This window comes from Neovison vison, chromosome 6 (genome assembly GCF_020171115.1).
Source record: "Neovison vison isolate M4711 chromosome 6, ASM_NN_V1, whole genome shotgun sequence".
Classification (NCBI taxonomy): domain Eukaryota; kingdom Metazoa; phylum Chordata; class Mammalia; order Carnivora; family Mustelidae; genus Neogale; species Neogale vison.
Window position 1 is genome coordinate 33551577 of NC_058096.1, and position 21356 is coordinate 33572932.

The 21356-nt window shown below is 35.6% G+C and overlaps 1 protein-coding gene across 1 annotated transcript; it reads left to right on the forward strand.

The window, feature by feature from the left end:
- The first annotated feature begins 10201 nt into the window (after positions 1-10201).
- On the forward strand, positions 10202-10753 carry LOC122910363 (60S ribosomal protein L28-like). The gene has a single exon (XM_044254997.1). The coding sequence runs from the start codon at positions 10235-10237 to the stop codon at positions 10736-10738; it is 504 nt and encodes a 167-aa protein (XP_044110932.1). The 5' UTR covers positions 10202-10234; the 3' UTR covers positions 10739-10753.
- Positions 10754-21356: the final 10603 nt, after the last annotated feature.

Sequence of the window (21356 nt, forward strand, 5' to 3'; positions counted from 1 at the left end):
GGTGCTGTGATGGGAGTAGTGAGTCGGGATTAAGGAGACCTACATTTTATTTCATCTTTGTTTTTTATTGGGTGATACTGAACCTGCCATTTCATTCCAGTGGACTCATACACAAGAAAGACAGTAGTTTCTCTAGAAACAAGAACTATTAAAAACTTTATAAGATAAATTCTAAAAGGGGCTTTCAGATATATAGGGGAAATGAAATTAATTTTTATTGAGCAACTGCTGTGTGCTTACTCTCAAATAGAAATGACCAAACAAAGCAAAAAATAACAACAAAAAAACAACCCTCAGTACTTGTCCCAAAAGAGATTCTATCCAAAGAGAAGGACTAAAAATGATCAATATGCTTGCTAAGAATATACCAGTTTTGTGATTAACTTGGAAATTAATTTGTAGATTATATTCAACTTTGGCAAAAAAGGATCATTTAAATTTGAGGCCAGAAATAAAAAAGAAAGCAACTATGGATATATTTTATGCTGTTTTTGGGAAGAAACACATTTTTTTACTCTTTCTTTTAAAGGAATTGAAAGTATTTTCCTTGCACAAGACAGTAGACATACATGTTAAAGTGGTAGGGACTAAGTAAGAATATTCACTGACATCACACAGCAGTTGCATTTACATTTACTGAAAAGATATTTATTGAATACATCATCTGTGATTTAAGTAGCATCCTGGATCTTGAGGTTGCTGCAGAAAATCAGACAGACATGGTCTCTATTCTAAATTGGTAATGTGATTTCAATCTAGTGGGGATACTGACACACCAAAAAATCAAGTATTACATTACAAAGGATACTATGGTGCAGTGAAGGATATAATAGAAGGATCTAGCCTTGGCTGATGAGTTCAAAGTAGGCTTCCCTGAGGAAATTACCTTTAAGCTATTATGTGATAGGTGGATAGAAGTTAGCTAGGTAAGTTTTGAGATGACTAAGCTATTATGCCTTTTGTTTCTTATTAAAATATGTATTATTTTCTATTTTTCTAGCTGAATTAGCTCTACTATTTATCAAGGGAATATGGCATAAATATAAAGAAAAATAAATGTTAATCTAAGGTTAAATGTCTATAGAGATTCAAATAATTTTAGATTGCCTTAAAGAAAAAAAGGAATAAAGGTAAAAATCTTCAACGTACATTCATACTTCTTACATAGATTTTTAGTATAGAATGCAAATGGTTAAGACATTTAGGTGCTTTAAAAGATAAAACTCAATGTAATTTGCCTCTGAGAATATTTCTGACTAAAAATGTAGAACTTATGTTTATTACTACTATTTATTATCTTTATATTATTATAAATAAAAATCCTGCATGACATTATGTTCTTCTGGAGATAACTAAAGGTTTTTGTTTTTAGCACATTGCAATTCTTTGTTATTAAGTGGCTTTGGTATGGGAAAATGGTCCACACCAGGGCTAGCCAGAGAGTGCACAGCAAAGAGAGCACCGAGATCCATTAACAACAGCGTTTTCAACTTTCAGTGAGCATCTGAATAACCTTGTGAACTTGCTAGTATATCTATGATCACTCAGTAATACCACTGTGGCATCTGAGAATCTATATTTAGAACAAACTCCTCCTAGGCAAAAATGTGTTTTCTTCCCTTCAAACTACACTTTGAGTAACAGAGTTAGTTTTAGACTTTGTTAAAGATTTCAGACTCTATTTTAGAACAACAGTAAGGCATCAAGGCATTAGAAGCAGGATAGTGACATGGTGTGATTTTTATTTTTAGAAGACTATTCTATGAAAGGACCTGAAGGGTCCTTAAATGCATATGGTTAAGTAAAAGAAACCTGTCTGAGAAGGCTACATACGGTATGATTCCAACTTTATGATGTTTTGGGAAAGATAAAACTAAGTTGCCAGGGGTCCAGGGAGATTGGAAGAATAAATAAATGGCACGGGAGATTTTAAGGTGGTGAAACTTTCCTGTACTACAAATGTAATCATGGAATCATGTCATTTTACATTTTTCAAGACCAACAGAATGTACTATTAACACAGAATGAACTCTAATGTAAACTATGGACTTTAATAATAGTGCCTCAGTATTAGTTCATCAATTGTAATAAATATATCACACTAATGCAAAGTATTAATAATGGGGGAACTGTGCATGATGGCTGGAAGAAGGGTTATATGAGGACTATATTTTTGGCTCAATTTTCCTGTAAGTAAAAAACTGTTCTAAAAATATAAAGTCAAATAATTAAGAAGAAAAAGATCACTCTTGCTGCAGAGTGACAAAAATTTTTAGAATTCAAAAAATGATGCAGGGATGAAATTAATTTTACTTTGTAATTATTTCCCAATGTCAAATCAGTACAATACTAAAAAAAGGCCATTATCTGTATGCATCATCAATAACGCACAAGAAGTGTTCCCTTGATTCTTACATTAGTATAAAAATAAAAATACAAAATAAACTTAAGAATCAAAAGGAAAAGTTGAAAAGAGTTTCACTATGCCCACAAATATCGAACTATATTTCATACATTTTTTCACACTATACTTTCAGTGTGTGGTTTATGTTATTTAGGTGAGGGGTGATGAGGGAAAAAATAAAACAAGTCATAGTATATTTAGAGACAGAATCCAGGGGTGCCTGGGTTGTACAATTGGTTGAGCGACCAACTCTGAAACTCTTGGTTTCAGCCCAGGTTGTGATCTCAGGGTTGTGAGATGGAGCCCAATTTCATTCCCCTCACTCAGCATAGAGTCTGCTTGAGACTCTCTCTTCCTCTTCCTCTGCCCCTCCCCACCATGCTCTCTCGCGTGCACGTGCCCACAAATAAATAAATATTTTTAAAAATGAAGAAAAAAATCTATGCAACTTGATGATTCACAGGATATGAGGCAAAGAGAATGTAATGTCCAGGATCACTCATAACCAACTGATGTAAATAACCAAATAGATGCTAATGTTTCTTGCTGATACAGAGATTAGGAGAAAATAATGAGTTATTACAAAGAGAATAACGGAACTAAAGGATCATAGATACATTACAGTGATAATGGTAGTTTGAGAGAGGGGAAAAAATGGTAATGGGTGAGAAATATACATAAATAACAAATTAAGAAAGGAAATTCAAGCTATTGTTATTTTTTAAAGATTTTGTTTATTTTTTTTTGACAGAGAGAGAGATCACAAGTAGGCACAGAGGCAGGCAGAGAGAGAGGGAGGAAGCAGGCTCCCTGCTGAGCAGAGAGCCTGATGTGGGGCTTGATCCCAGGACCTTGAGATCATGACCCGAGCCGAAGGCAGAGGCTTTAACCCACTGAGCCACCCAGGCGCCCCAAGCTATTACTCTTAATAAAGTCAGAGTAAAATTGTGTTGAGGGTAGGTTGTATCATGTTCTACTAAATATCATTTGAATTATTAATTTCAGAGATGAATGCACCTTGGCTGCTAGTAAGTTCCAGTGTATAAATATATGACTTTTTATAAGAAAAATGACAGAGGAAACAGTCAAAGAGTCTTCCAGAGACTGAGAGATCAGGATATTAAATGAGTTAGCTGTGAGGATGAGAAATCATACTGATGCATGGAAAGTGTGACCATAAAAATTAAGACTGAGTCAGGTACCAAGATCTTAAATAAATGAGAGCGACTACTGAGAGCTTGGTATACTGTAAGAAGGAAGCAAGTCATCTTATAAGACAGGAGCAAGTCATGTATTCAAGTTTTATGAATCTTAAAACCATTGGATTTTTTTAAAAGTTCAATGGTTAGGAGCTAAGACCCTGATATGTATGGGACAAGAGAATAAAGAAGCCCTCGAAAAGAAGATTTTAAGCCTATAAAGGAGGTTGCTGACCATAGAATAGGAATTCCAAGTGTTTGCAACAAAAAGAGAAAAGGATTTTAGAGAAGAGGAAGAACAAAGGTTGTTCTTTCAAACAACCAGCAAAAGGTTGGAAAGACACATCTACTTTGGACAGATAGAGGAAAGAAATTTCTACTTTTGTCAGGGACAAGAAAAAAAAAAAAAACAGGGTGGAAAAGGCATAGAAAATGTCACCCCCACTAATTCCAGAAGGATATAGATTCTTCTACTTTATGAAAGAATCCCTATAGTTGTAGTGTGGGCCTCCTGTTTCATTTACTTCCTTGGGTCCTGGAAGCTACAATTAATGCTGCAGTGATCTGTGATAAGAAGCAAACAATCATCGTGTGATCCTTCATGCTGTGGAGATGAGGAGGAGGTGGGGAGAGCACAGGAAGACAGATTCCCAATAGCATCATGTCAATAATCTGCAAGGGGACAGTCAATTTTGATGTAGTCAACACCATGACTGCACTCCAGATGTTCTTGAATTGATGGAAGAGGACAGTCCAGTACTTTTTTAAAGACTACTTCTATCTTCTAAATGCATAATAAGAATATAAAAATATCATTTGTGGTAACTGTTTTCAGTTATTCTTATTTTAATTCAATCTGTATTTAATAGGTTTTTGAGCAGCTGAAGTAATCCACTATGAAAAAAAATTTTTTTTTTACCTATATTCATATGACATTTATCTGGAAGCTGATCTTAAGAAGATTTAAATGTAAAGAAGTACATTTCTATCTATTTTTGGTAACTCTTAAGGATTACATTAAAAGTTTCTTCTATTATGTGAAGTAGTAATTCAGCATATTATTAGAGCATTGGGAGTGCTTTTTAGCGATTCTCCTCATGCTGAGCCCTAGGTCATTTAAAATTTATGCTGTGCACTCAACAGGAAAGTTATCAGGGTCCTGGGCTGTGTGAAAATTGATAACATTCATTGATCAATGATGTATGAACTGAATCTACAACTTGTTTGTTTGGCTACACCTGCACTTCACTGACATTTTGATTCATATTCTTGGTAATATATAGAAGAAGTCACATACGTGCTGGAAAATAAGAAAACCATTTTGATACTCTAATGGTATCCAATTTGTGCCGCAGCCTCTGACTCTTCATCTTATCCAGGATCAAAATCGTTTGAGTAGTTTTACGTGGAACATGTTCATTAAAATTCTGTGAGGAATTTTTTTTAGGGGGTTTATCCTTTTAGTAACACAGCTACCACAAGTCCTGTACATGTTTGGAATGAAAATATCTATTCTTTCTATTCAGGGAATTTTCCCGTAAATACAAAATTATGTAATACTCCATTGAATTTTTTAAAATGGTCAAATGTGTAACAAATGTTTAAGATTATTGTATTAGAGAAAAATGGAAAGTCCACTAGGTTTCATTTATGATGGTCTGTTTAGGCCATTAGCTTTTTGTCATGCTCCTCTTGGACTCTGTGCTCCTTACAGTAGCAGAAGGCTTCAGTGCTTTCTGGACACATTTTGTCTATTTTAAAAAACAGACAAATATATATATGTCTATATATATAGATATATATATATATACTGCTAAGATAAAAATTAGCAGTAATTCTGGTTAGATATGAGCCATTAATCTATTGACAGAGAGACATATATATATATATGTATATGTCTATATTTATATATATGTTTATATGTCTATATTTATATATATGTCTATATGTCTTATATATATGTCTCTATATAAATATAGACATATACATACATTATATATCTATATTATATATAGATATATATATATATATATATATATATATATATATGTCTCTCTGTCAATAGATTAATGGCTCATACCTAACCAGAGTTACTGCTAATTTTTATCTTGGCATATCAGGTTTTCATAATGAAGTTCATGCTTTTTTTTTTTTCCCTACCCTATGACCTGTGACTTTTTCCCTTTCCATTTTATGCTCAACTATTTTGGTACTTAATTCTCCCATAGAATGAATGTCCTGCCCCTAAATCTTGAGCTGTGCAAACACTGGGATTTAAAAATATGCCCACTCTATCCTGCCATTTATCCTAAAATCTCAATGGAACTCAAAACTCTGCTGCTTGTGACCTTGAGGCTTGACATTCTGCAACAAGACTGACAAAATTTGAACCACTTGCTACGCACTGGACCTTAGATTATCTGGGCGATCATTCTCTTTGTGTGTCTACATTTCCTCGTATGAAACAACATGATGTTAATAAACATGCCTAACCTGTCTGGGTTGTTATGATGATTCAGTGAGTTAATAGTTTTAAGTGCTTCAACAGTTCCTGGTGCTATGTAAGCTTTCCACAGCTGCTTGCAAAATAATATGCTTATCTAACTATATGTCCAGTTTATTTATTTCTTGATTTATTCTAGTTTAGATTTCTTATAAATGATATTTACATTCAGCCCAACACTCCTATCTTTTAAAACTTTTTCTGCAGGGCCTCATCATTGGTTTTGTCTTCCCCTGTTTTCAAATTGCTAGTGGCTTGCATGAGTTACTCACTAAAGATTTTTCATGCATAAAATATCTCTCATATAGTTATTTCAAGGACGAAATAGATAATATATGGTAAACACATACCAGAGTGCTGAGCATTTAGTAATGCTCAATAATTCTTATCTCAACACTCCATCTGCTTTGCTTATTGGAATGATAAGTCTCAGCTAGTCCTGCTGCAGACCTAGACTTGTTTACGACATTTAAGTAATCATGATTTAGAGTCAATATACTTTGGGGCAGTAAGATCTGTTTGTACCTTTAACAGTTTTGACACCAAATATGTGGGTTTTCCACACCAAGAAATTCTCCAGTTCTCTCCATACATCAACTGGTTGACCTACAAGTCCTACACTGACTACCTAGGACCAGTGCAAACCCAGCCATGTTAAGGGCTTTAGTTCTGCAAGACCATCCCTACTTCAGATAAAAATCCCAAGTCCGAGGCCTCTCATTCTTCTGGCTCACTGACTATAAATCAGCGGTTCCCTCAAGGTTTGATAATTTGCTAGAATGACTCACAGAACTCAGGGAAAACAGTTTACTTACTACTACTGGTTTGCTATAAAGGTTATTATAAAGCGTAAGAATAAACTGCCAGATTAAGGGGTACACAGGGAGAGGTCCAGAGGATGCTGAGACGGCAACTTCTATCCCAGTGGAGTCTACCTTGCTCCTGACCTGGGGATATATACTTTCTTAGAAGCTGCTTGAACTCTACTGTTTAGCTGTCTATGTAACTTCTATTATGTAGGAATGATCAGTTATTAATTCAGGCTCCAGCCCTCCCTCTACCTTGGAGATCAGGGGGTAGGGAAGAAAGTTAGAACGTTCTAATCCTGTGGCTGGTTCTTGTGGCAACCATCTCCAATCCCAAGGCTACTGAGAAGCCCATAAAGAGTCACTTCATTAGCATAAACGCAGGTAAGGTGAAAGGGGTTTATTATGAGTGACAAAAGATGCTCCTTCATTCCAACACTCAGGAAATTACAAGGATTTTAAGAGCCTTTAGCTAGGATTCAGAGACATAATAAAGTTCAAATATATATTTCTTATTATATCACAATATCACAGGTAGCTCAAATGGCTATCATGTCTTTAGTGTACTGAACATATTATTTTCAGTCTTGGCTATCTTAGGGATTAGTTTTCTACTAGTTAATTCTCAGTGAATTTGACCATTTGCTATACTGACTGTAAAATAAAGTGCATTGGGAGTGGAAAACCCAAGATGATTGAAAAAATAGCATAACTAAAACCATGAACACAGTGAATTCCAAAGACAACTGTAGTGATAATAGGTGGTAGCATTTTACTGAGCCAATCAAGGATAGGTGGTAGTTGTCTTATAGAAAAAAAGAAACAAATAAATAAATCTTTATAATTTTGCCAGAAACAGGAGATGAATTTGAAAGAGGTTTTATTGATCTAGATGGAAACCTTTATGGACAAAACACTCAATAAAATGCATTTTTCACCCCTCACTGGAATATGTCTTTTTTTTTCTTTAAGTCTCATCAAGTAGTAAGTTATTTTTCTCTTGATCTCTGTGTGTACAATATATGAACAAAAAAATACATATATGCAATGAAATATTCAGTTTTTAATGTCTATCTGAATTTGCAGCAGATATCATAACTTGGTTTTAGGGCATTTCAGAAAATGCAAGAATATTTGAGAAAGACATACTGCAATTGTTTTTTCTATATTCTGATTATGGATTATGTGTTACCTGCCACATACTCAGAATAAAGTCTAGGAGAGAATTTACTGATATATCGTTAATTTGATGTCTGCAAGTCATGCAAGTATCTTAGTGGTAGTTGAAGAAATTGCAGCATATTGTGTAAGGGACAGTTCAGTAAAAACAAACAAACAAACAAACAAAAAAAGCCCTATGCTGATAATTTCTCAAAAATTTAGAATGAAATTATTTAAAATTTAGCTTTGTGAATTGGTAGACAGAACACATTTTGTGACTGTATCTAACACACTTATTAACAACCATAGCAAATAAATGGCAGTAAGAAATCATCACTTATGAAATATACCATCATAGAAAATGATTCATATAAAATCTTGTGAACTTATACACAGAAATTTTGCTTATAATGCATTGACTTATTTTCATGAGTTATACGTTTGCTAATTTACACTTAATGCATTTATTTACTCATTTAGCAAACACTTGAACAACTTGTCGTGTCTGGAATTGCTTCTGTTTTCTAGACGATAAGGTTTTTGCTTGTAGGGGCTAAGTATATTGTCTTATGTAAAGAAATATTTACTCTGCTTACAAAATAATTAAGATAGAACATGCAAAATTACAAGATGAGAATCATGATGTGTATTATCCCATATAACCTAATTCTTAAGGCAATCAAAATTAAAATAGGATAAATAAAGGTTTTTTTAAACATCTGTATCAATTATGTATGTTAGTGCTCAGAAAATAATAGTCACCATGCCGTAAGCATTAAGAAGAAGTATGGTTTTCATAATAATAATAGTAAATGAATATATATGAGAAATGTTTATCTTACCTTAGAGATGTTAACTACACAGATCCTGAAGAAATATCTTTATTTTTTTGCTTAGTAAATGAAAATATCAGGATGCCTGGGTAGCTCAGCTGGTTAAGCTTCCAACTTTTGATTTTGGTTCAGGTCATGATCGCAGGGTCGTGGGATTGAGCTCAGCCTTAGGCTCCTTGCTGGGCATGGAGCCTGCTTAAAATTTTCTCTCTTCCTCTCCCTCTGTCCCTCCTACCCTGCTCACTTTCATGCATGTGCATGTTTTCTCTCTCTCTCAAAAACAAACAACAAAAACAAAACAAAAAAAAAAAATCAAAAAACTTATCCCTATCTAAGGGAGTTTATATGGGATTAAAAATGCCCAATTACTTGTCATCCTAATCAATGCAATCTTCCTTATTAATTTAAATTAACTTATAATATACCATTAACATTATAGTGAGTTCATACTGTAAGGGTGGGGCCGACTGAGTGGAGTCATCCAATCAGTAAGCCGTATGTATATCCACTGGGAAAATTGGAATTCAATTGGCCACCTGTGTAGGGGCGGGGCTCAACCACCCACATAAAGGTTACTCTGCCAGGCTGTCAAGGGGGGCTGCTGCTGCAGGAGAGCGGGGGCTGCTGCAGGAGAGCGGAGCTGCTACAGGAGAGCGGTGGAGCGGAGTCCGCGGAGAGTGGGACAGAGAGCGGTGCGGAGAGCAGTGAAATCGGCGGAGAGCGGTGAAGTCCGCGGAGAGCGGTGGAAGTCGGCGGAGAGCAGGGGAGTCAACGGTGAATAGAAGAGCTGTAACAGCTCTTGTAAGAGCTATAACCGCGTTTGGCGGTCCAGCCTCCGGCAGCCGCCCCCAGCCGCCGCCTGCAGCCTCCAGCCTCCGGCGGCCCCAAGCCGCGGCCTGCAGCCTCCAGCCTCCAGCGGCCCAGCAGTCCAGTTGTCAGCGGTCCCTCGACGCCTGCGGTCCTGAGACATCTGCGGTCCAGTTGTCAGCGGTCCCTCGACGCCTGCGGTCCTGAGACATCTGCGGTCCAGTTGTCAGCGGTCCCTGAGATGCCAGCGGCCCTGCCCCACACACCAGGACCCTCAGCAGTGACACAGTGAGAAACGACCTAGACGTCAGCAACCTTGTTGGGAGTAGGCTCGCTGGGGTCAAAGTTGTCATCTTTTATAAAAGAAAGCCCTGACCGGTCAGTGTGATTCATGATGCTTGGCGCGAAATAAAGCTTTGCTTGACCTTCGCTTTGTATCAGTCTCGTTCCTTTGATCACGGACCCTAACAATACAACAGTTCTTTCCATCTCCGGCTGCCTTAGCGAGAGGAGCCGCCACCATGTCGGCCCACCTGCAGTGGATGGTCGTGGGGAACAGCTCCAGCTTCCTGATCAAGAGGAACAAGCAGACCTACAGCACTGAGCCCAACAACCTGAAAGCCCACAACTCATTCCGCTACAACGGGCTGATTCACCGCAAGACCGTGGGCGTGGAGCCCGCGGCCGACAGCAAGGGCGTGGTGGTGGTCATGAAGCGCAGATCCGGCCAGCGGAAACCTGCCACCTCCTCTGTGCGGACCACCATCAACAAGAACACCAGGGCCACTCTCAGCAATGTCTGGCACATGATCTGCAAGAACCAGTACCGCCCAGATCTGCGCATGGCTGCCATTCGCAGAGCCAGTGCCATCCTGTGTAGCCAGAAGCTTGTGATGGTGAAGAGGAAGCGGGCCGCCCCACCAAGAGCTCCTGAGCCCCTGCCCCACCTCCAGAGCAATAAAGCAGTCAGCCTCCTCAAAAAAAAAAAAAAAACAAAAAACAAACAAAAAAAAACCCTCAAATGATTAAAACCTCAAATGATTAAAAGTATAAAAACTTGTTATTCCTTCATACAGCAAATATATACTTAGCACTTTCTGTAATATGGGAATTTTGCCAGACAGATGCCTGATGTAAAAAATGACCCAAGTCTCCAATATTAAATAAAGTCATCTAACTGAGGAAATAATTTGTGGCCATCAAAAAGAATCAATTTCTCACCCTCGACTCTAAGCCAAGGCAATTTGTTATTATCTAAAATTTCATCCTCTCAATATTTAATACATTTTTTATTGTTGAGAAATCTCCCGTGCCCCCTTATTTCCCTTTCTCATACTCTGCCAAATATCCCTTTACAACACTTAGGTCTAGTACTAATTTCAGATGATTTGTTGAGTGAATTAGCTAATTAATATATAAATATAAAAGTGAATATATTAGGCATGTTACCCTAATGGACTTAAATCTCCATTGAATCAAAGAAAATATTGCATATCCTAGGCATCCCAAACTTTAACATTTATAACAATCACCTGCATAACTTGTTAAAATCAGTGATTTGTTTCCCTAAATCTAGGGTGGAGCCTGAGATTTGGTGTTTCTGACTCACATTTAGTTGTTGTCAGTGCCAATGGAAAATGTCAATGTAACATCCATCTGTAACTATCTATCTGTAATTATCCCCAAAGCCCCAAGAATCTTAACGTCTTTTGGGGTCCCTGGACTCAATTCCATTGAGTAGAGGTGGGCCTGGGCTTCATCACACCAACGGGCAATTCTCAGGACCAGCTGGGTATCCTACAATTCAACTCAATTCTGACACTATTTGCCCAGAGATAGCATCATATTCCACAGGTCAGGGGTTCAATCCTGTAAAGCTGTTCCCCACCCACACTTTAGATGCCAGTCGCAAGTTCAGGTTCTCACCTGTGCTTCTAAACAACTGGCTCCAGGTAGGAGGTTTCCATGACCTTCCAGGTTGAAGTAGAAAGGTCAGATTTTTACCTGTACTTCTGACTATTTGTAAACTAGAAGTTCCCAGGAACCCCTCCTCAGGTTGGACTAATTTGTTAGAATGGTGTTCTCTTCAGGCACAGCACTTTCCTTGACTGTTCACCAGCCCTTCTGGGTTTTTATGGAGGCTTCATTACATAGGCATGATTGATTAATTCATTGACTATTGTTGCTGGTGTCAACCTTCAGCAACTCTACACTCCCCAGATAGCGGTTGGGGGTTGGACCAAGAGTTCCAACCCTCTAATCACAATGTTGATTCCAAGAGCAACTATCCCCCATCTTTAGGTGCTTTTCAGAAAGTCACCTCATTAACATAACAAAAAGCACCTCTATAGCTCTCATCCCTTAGGAATTCAAGGGTTTTAGGAGCTCTCAGCCAGAAACAAAGATTAGGTAGAGAGATTGCTGTATTTATAAATCTATAAAAAATGTTATATCTTAAACATATTATCTTACCTAGACACAAATATATTTATTTAGAACTAATTTATAGCTAAGTAAGATAATGTCTAATAATCTTTGTAAGATAATCTATGTATCATCTATGTCATAGTTTAATAATCATTCCCTTTTAAAATTTATTTTAAAAATTAATTAAATGAGATAGAAAAGTATACCACTTTAAAACATGAAAAATAAAGCAGATTTTATAAAACAAGTATAACTTTTTTACTAACTGAATTTATGATATGACTACCATCTTAAATCACGTTTTTGTACTTACTTTTATTTTAGCTTGAAGTTATGTAGGACATTCTTTGTGAGCACATACTCATCATTTGTTAAACTTGTTATAGATAATCATATTTGTTTCACTTTATCTTTGCAGAATAATCACATTATAATGCTTTCAAGGGCTTATCACCTTGAATCCATTCTGTAACTATGTTTGGATATTGATCAGGAGGTTGAATTGCAATATTCTTCTCTAAGATTAGGAATGGATCAAATAATATTATGTTAAAAGACATAAAATTGTATGTACTGTCCCATAAATGCAGCATAATCGTATTTATTTATTATTTATTTATGGTTTTAGACTATTTAAGAACAGAATTAGTAAAAATTTATTTCCCTTTCTTAAAAATTTTAAGCTTTTAATTTCTTTTAGAGAGAGAGAGAACCATGTGGGGAGGGGGAAAGGGAGAAAGAGACAGTCTTAAGCAAGCTCCAAGCCCAATACAGAAATCAGTCTGGGGCTCAACCTCATGACCCTGAGTTCATGACCTGCACCAAAATCAAGAGTTGTATGCTTAATCAACTGAGCCATCAGGCACCCTTTATTTTCCTTTTTTAATTGACAGAATTTTAAAAATATATTTTGAAGTTAGAGATACATGATTTTATTCATAATTTACCTCACCTATATTTATACTTTATAAATGCCTGGGTGGATCAGCTGGTTAAGCTTCAGCCTTTGGCCCAGGTCATGATCCTAGGGTCCTAGGATTGAGTCCTGCATCAGGCTCAGCAGAAAGGCTGCTTCTCCTTCTGCCTGCCACTCCCCAGGCTTGTGCTCTCTCTCTCAATCTGATAAATAAATAAATGAATAAATAAATAACAAAATGCAAACTATAAAACTTACGTTGTGTGTGTAATTGTGGATTAATGAATTCAATGCTAGCAAAGTATTTAATACATTGTATGGTAAAAAAGTGAGAAAAAGAGCCCTAATGAACATTTTATTAGAAAATTTCAAGGACAAAATTTTCCTTATATTTATTTTTACACCAACTTTTTCTTTTCTTTTTTTCTTTTTTTTTTAAAGATTTTTTCTATTTATTTATCAGAGAGAGAGAGGGGGAGAGAGCGAACACAGGCAGACAGAATGGCAGGCAGAGCCAGAGGGAGAAGCAGGCTCTCTGCTGAGCAAGGAGCCCGATGTGGGACTCGTTCCCAGGACGCTGGGATCATGACCTGAGCCGAAGGCAGCTGCTTAACCAACTGAGCCACCCAGGCGTCCCACCAACTTTTTCAATACAATTTTTAAATTGCTATCTTATTCTACACACTTGGAAGATTGTAATGTCTAAATATTGATTTATCTGACAAACTCAGATTAACATGCTAATGAACAAATATGGCAAAGCTTGTACTGATCTCAGGTAGCACATTTGCATTATAACTAGAACATTCAAAATAATATTTTCTGAGCATTATAAAAAAATATAGGCAAGTTTATAAAGAATAAACTAATAATCTTTCAACTCCCTACATAGTTGCCTACACTTCACAAAGAGCTACTATCTATTACCTTCTTTTTAATAATATTATCTCACAACAGATATTTAAACTTCACACTCCATCCAGAAAAGCATTAGATAACCTATCTCTGTATTTATGCAAAATACAAAGTACAAAAAGTAATAGGATCGGGCTTTCTTAGGGGAAGAGTGTGGTGCGAACCCAATATCGTCCCAGTTTTCAACCATGAGGTTTAGAGCATTTCTTTTCATGGGTTGATTCAGTATTGAAAATCTTAGTTATCCATTACACATATTGTTAGATTATAGTCACTCAGAATACATTAATTATAATAAAGAGTAGACACTGAAATTTTATCTCTATTGCCAAATTCAATAAAATAAAACTCCCTTATTCTATATATATTAGCACTTTTGGAAAATCTTGCTTTCCAGTAATATATATACTCAAATTTGCTGATATGTACATATTCAAGCAGTATTTATTTAGGTCAAATGTATAATAATCATAGTTGAGTTTTCAGAGGAAAAAAAACATAATTCTTACTTACCCAAACATGTCAACTTTAAGGATAGAAGATTAACTACAAGGAATAGTTGAAAAATATAATTAATAAAAAGTGGTTTTTGTGATCTATATCTTACTATTTTAATACATATTACATATTTTTTTCTTTTAATATCATTGAAATATTAGAAAATATAAGAAGTACAAAGATAACTCCATGCTTACATTCTGTTTGTATCTATCACAGGAGAAAATGGTTGGATGGGTGGATGGATGGATGGATGGACAGATGGATATGTTTTGAAATAACTAACCTTCAGCTTTCATAGCATATTTCTGAATTATCTGAAGTTTTACTGTATAGCTAAACCAAATTTTTTTATCCAATCCCCTGTCGCTGAACTTGAACTTGTTTTTGAAACGTTTTCTTTTGTAAAAATGCTATAAAATCATCCTTTACTGAATATTTGATACATCTTTAGTAATTTCTTCAAAATGACTTTATAAAGTGGAATTGCTGGAATATTTACACAGTTGAAGGCTATTGGTTGATATTAGCTGATACACCCATATGCAATAATCATCTGATATTTTGGTCAACTATTATGCTAAGTGCTAAGAATTAGAAGTACCTAAGTTACATGCACACAAACAATACTTCAACTGATCGAACTTACAGTGTGTGAAGCAGACAGATATTAAGTAAGTAGTGCTTAATCACAGACTGATAAGCACTCAGAGCACTATACGACCATGTGTAAAAACAGCTTAACTTTCTTAGGGAGCCTGCTTGAAAAAATACCATCTGCATTTTCAGACCTCAAGTTGAATGAGAGTTTGGTGATGAAATGAAAAACGTGAGGCGATAAAAAATGCTGTGCCTTTGGAGAGAACAGCATGTGCAAATGCAGGAGCCTAGATGAAAAATGGCCCCGTAGAGAAACAGAAAACAACAACAACAAAACAAAAACAAGTAGTTAGAACACATCAAATGGAGAGAGGAGGCATGTGGCTGGACAAATAGACCAATCTCACTCCATGTTGCACAACATAACACATTATAAGGACTTCGGTATTTTGTTTGTTCCCCCCCCACTTCCCCAGGAGTAACGGGAAGAGATTGAAGATTTTTAATCAAACAGATGGCGTAATAGTTTCAACATTTTTAAAAGGTCAAACTGACTGCAGATGAGCCCCCAAAACCTACTCTCCTAAAAACCCCATCTGAAAAGATAATCAATACAAGTCAAATTCTACTATTAATGCAAAGGAAAAAAAGAAAAAGAAGAACACTTGTGAGACAGAATCCTAGTAAAGTCTTCATTTAGGGATAGTGGATCAATTATATAGGTCCTTTTAATTAAGTTAATGTAAAAGGGAAAGTACTAACCTAAAAATTTTGTTTTTGCCTGGGCACAACATAGATTAATTTATTTATTGTCTCTCCTTGACATTAACTCCATGAAAGAATTATACAGAGACATATAATGACTTCCCATTCTTCTCTTTCACCATTGTCAGAAGCATTTGAAATAGTATATTTTTACTTAGTTGACAAATTATCAGCATTTAACATCATTAGCCCTAGTGTCCATAAAGGAGTCTAAAAAAATTCCATATATACTTGATTTTAAGCTAGATTTTCAGAGCTCCAGATGCTAGTAGTTAGAAAATTTCTTCCCTGGCTAAGAGCTTTTACAGCTAGGGGCACCTGGGTGGCTCAGTGGGTTACAACCTCTGCCTTCAGCTTAGGTTATGATCCTAGGGTCCTGGGATAGAGCCCCACATCAGGCTCTCTGCTCCACGGGGAGCCTGTTTCCTCCTCTCTCTCTCTCTCTCTCTGCCTACCTCTCTGCCTACTTGTGATCTCTGTTTGTCAACTAAATAAATTTAAAAAAATTCTTTAAAAAAAAAAAAAAAAGACCTTTTACAGCTAATTATAAGGGATGCCCACAGATCTTAAGTTCTCGTGTATGTGAACTTCTCTTACCCAAGTCACAATTGGTCCAACTTCAGAAGATTTAAAATATGGATCCCCCAAACAGGGGGATCCCCTTCCCCTAAGAGATCATAAGAAATAGTTCCACCAGCTTTCCATACTTCTTTAGGTCAGTATCTTAAATCTAAACCTCTCCAGTCATCCATCATCACCCGGAATTTTGTTTTGTTTTGTTTTGTTTTTGTTTTTGTTTTTTTATCACCCGGAATTTTATCTCTTGGGTTTTTTATACTTCCCATTGTATTAAAAATTCCATCTCTCTTTGACTCCCATTACATCTTCCACTGTGTTCTCCAAACCTCATGATGTGTCCTCCAGCAAAATTCTGTTCTAATCCAATACTTATTTCCTCTGGAGCCCTGGAGTGTAGACCACTTTTCTCCAATGCGTCTTTACAACACAGTGGTAATTCATTCAGTTTATTACTTCAAGACTGTTGTTCCCTTTTGTCTACCTGAAGAAACCTTTGCATTTTTCCATCAGTGCAACTACTCTCTAGCCTTCCATGTTGAAGAAAACTCTCAAACCTTCAATCCCAATTGATTTACTAAAGAATTTATAGTACTGCTCCTTTCTACACTACTAACTTCATTATTGACAGAATCCCCTAGTTTAAGCATTAAAAATTTTTTTTTAAATCCCATGTTGGTTATTTCAGTAAGTTAACAAAATCAACAAACACTTGATTTACTGTATTTCAACCCTGATATCCACAGGCTGTAACCTTGCTCTTAATCTACCGATTGAGATTAGAAAAATGTGCTACAGAAGGGGAAAACTGAATTAGCAAAAAAATTGAAATATGAAATCACAAATTGGGCTTGATAGAATTTGTTTTGAGACTATAAAAAGGAATATATGAACTGGGAATATTAGTAGAAAATGATAAAATATTATTATGAACATTTTTCTTCAAATAACGCAGATAAGTCAAACTAAATTCTGCAGTAAAGAAAAAAAATCACTTTTTGGCATTTATAAAAGAAATATAGGAGGAAATAAGAATAGTTGTGTGAGGTTTTCAAGTGTATGATCTACTTAATTTCTAAATTTATATTCTAAATGAAGTCAGGGAAGTAACTGTAATGTATTATACAATCACTTCTCCACTTCTTTTTTTTTTTTTTTAATTTATTTGTCAGAGAGAGAGAGAGGGAGAGAGCGCGAGCACAGGCAGACAGAATGGCAGGCAGAGGCAGAGGGAGAAGCAGGCTCCCAGCCAAGGAGCCCGATGTGGGACTCGATCCAGGATGCTGGGATCATGACCTGAGCCGAAGGCAGTTGCTCAACCAACTGAGCCACCCAGGCGTCCCCACTTCTCCACTTCTAAATATTTAATTTTGATTTGCTTCCTATTGCTAGAAATACTTTCCAACTTTTTTTATTATGACTTATGAAGTGATCTGAATGGACTTGAACTATTAGAATGATATTAGGAGGAGAGAGAGGAAGATATGCCATAAACTGAAGTTTAGAGGAACCTTTTTTAAAATGCAGAAACCAGATATTTACTTTTTTATTATTAAGTATTTTTAATAGACAGATGACTATTTATTATTATCATTAAAACAAGTGATTTTTCTTAAAGAGATTATTAAAAGACAGCAAAGGGCTCAGGTCAGATTTTTAAGTGTCTATAATGTGTTTTGAATGGGGATATTGCACTAATGAAGGAGTATTAAAATAAAATATGGAGAGGCACCTCGTGGCTCAATTAGTTGAGCACCCAATTCTTAATTTTGGCTCAGGTTATGTTCTCGGGTTCTTTGAATCAAGTCCTGCCTTCAGCACCCCACTCCGTGGGAAGCCAGATTGTTTCCCTCTCCTTGCTACCTCTCCCCTGACATGAGCACTTACTGTCTCTCTCTCTCTCTCTCTCTCTCTCTCTCAAATAAATAAATAAATCTTTTTTAAAAATCAAAAAGATATGGAAAATAGAAACTAAGGAAAGGAAAATAATTTGAAGAATATTTTGTTTATAGATGAGGTACAAGGATTTGACAAAGGCTAATGAAGGTCCTAAGGGAAAGGAAGAGACATGAAGGAGAAGAATTAATTGTACTGATAAAACACAGAAAAATAAGGCTAAAATAAAAATATAATCAAATATTCTGACATGTGACAAAGAAAATGACAATGTTTAAAATATAAATGAGATAATTTATAAAATTTGAAGGTACACTACAAGAGTGAACTATATTTATTCATACAATAAAATGGTCTGGATTTTTTTCAGATTCAGTCAGATTGGAATATCATGTGGTCTTGAATTATTTTGAAAATTGCAAAGTAAATTAAGAATGGGCTGAATGATATGGATTTTCTTCTTCCTTGTATATTCTCATCCAGTGTAACTGTGACTATATAAAAAAACTATGTTAAGCAATACGGGCAATAAACAACACTTTATCATTCTTTAACTAAGCTTTGCTTAAGTAGTAGCAGAATCAACAAAATTGGAATGAGTGGAGAAACACTAGAGAGATTTAACATTCTTTGAATTGTTTATATGTATTAAATTATTTAGCATTTAATAAAATGTGCGTGTTAACAGGATAAGGTTATGCGGCTCTTTATCGAACTTGATGCACCCAGTATGTTATTTTTACAGAGTAAATATTTTATAATTTTGCTGCAACCTATTTTTCACAAGGACAATTGATTCATACTATCAAGAATCCAATAACTCCATGTTCATTTTCATAATTCTATCTTGTTAAACACAAATGTCCAGAAGCATTGTATATACAGATACATTTGCATTATGTTTATATGTTGGTTAAGTGGTGAATGTTATTTCCATTTTGCAGCTTTTTTTTTTTTTAAATCAAAAGTAACAAGCTCAGAAACTTGAAAAAATGTAGAAATTCAGAGAGACTTTATTTTAGTTTGGTTTGGTAAACATACAAAAAATGATACCCAAAGTGAGGTTTATAAAATTAGCATTTTTGAAATAGAGCAGTAAGTGGCAATTCACATAATGGTAATGAGACTCATAAGAACCCATTGTGTGATGATCTAGATATGATTTAGTGAAATTACTTTAGAGTGATTTCTTCTAGATGGCATTTTGATATCTTGTGTTCATTTTCACATAAGTAAGTGTTGTAATTCTAAAAAGTAAATTTTCTGTGTTTTGGTAATGAAATTAATACAAAGTATCAATGAAAAGAGTAATATACCAAAATAATATACCTACTGGAAATCTCAATCATGGAATATTGAAGACATGACTATAAATATTGTCTAGTTTAACCCTCTTTTTAGATAGAAGGAGAGAGAAAGGCAATTACCAGCTCCATTAATGTTAAAAATCCAAATAATACCATCTAGTTGGGAGAACAAAGGTAAGCAAAAATAAACAAGGTCAATCAATAGTTAAAATGTGAGAGGGTAGGAAGTCCTATGGGGGGAAAAAATAAACAGAAAATGGTGATAGGACTTTTCTGGAACACAAGTTTTGCTTTAAATGAGGTAAGTTCTGGGGCGCCTGGGTGGCTCAGTGGGTTAAAGCCTCTGCCTTCAGCTCAGGTCATGATCCCAGAGTCCTGGGATAGAGCCCCATATTGGGCTCTTTGCTCAGCGGGGAGCCTACTTCCCTTCCTCTCTCTGCCTGCCTCTCTGCCTACTTATGATCTCTGTCAAATAAATAAATAAAATCTTTTTAAAAATAATAAAATAAATGAGGTAAGTTCTTCTGAAGAGGTGATAAGTAATTATCAATAACAAGTGAGGAAGCAAACCATGTGTGATACTTCCAAGCAGAGGGAATTCAATGTCCTAAGAGGAGAGTTGTATGGCATCTACAGAGAATAACACTACACAGAGGGCAGTACCAGCTGCGTGATCCAGGAGGGATACATAGGAGATGAAGTCAACAATACCAGTGCCATCTAAACTGCCCTGTTTTTTTTTTTTTTTTTTTTTTTTTTTATCCTGGATGAGATTTTTTTTTTTAAGCAGAGGAAATAATTCAACTTAATGTTCAAAAGGCTAATTTTAGCAGCTGTTTTGAGAAGTAATTATAGGAGAAAAATGATAGAAACAGGGATGAAAGCTATTATAGGTTTTATCAAAACTGCTAGATATCCAAGTCTGGATTTCAAACGAGAGGTCTCCAAGGGGAGTAATACAAAGCCTAACAATTATCAGAGAATTTTTATAACCATGTGATTGAATGAGGTCATTAGAAATGAAGAAACTGTAGACAATGAAAAAAGAGGACCAGGAATTGCTTCTGGGGTGTGCCAAACTCTGAGACTGAGGAATACAGAATATTTAGCAAAACCAACTGTGAAGGAGCATTCATAGAGAAGAACATGTCATCCTGAAAACCAAGTGAAGAATATATGAGTGATCACCTGTGTCAAATGCTTTGATAATTCAATATTATGAAGCCTGAAGATTGATTGTTGGATTTAACGATCTGGAGATTTTTTTTGGCCTTTGCTAGAGCTGTTCCAGTGGAGTAGTAGGAATAATGGGTAGATGTAATGAGTTCAAGAAACAATTAGAAAAGTGGAATTGAAAATAGAATATTGACAACTGTTCTGAAGAGCTTTGTTATGAAGAAGGCAAAAAAAAAAAAAAAGATGGCAATTGGTATAGAGGTATTTAAAGTCAAGATAGTTTCTCTGTATAAATAATATGGGTATGGCAAAATGGGGTATGCTTGTAAGCATTTGAATAATATATAGTAAAAGGAGAAAATAATAATGTAAGAAAGAATTGGAGACATGCTAGAGCAACATCTTTGAATGAGAGACAGAGGATAAGATCATAGTGATTGATCTTCAGAGCGTTTTGTGAAATAGGTAGTATTATGTCATAACCGAATTTGTTGCTCAAGATGAGGCTTTGACATTGCCTTATATCCTCCCACCATTACTTTTATCTTTATCTGCCAAAATCCATTG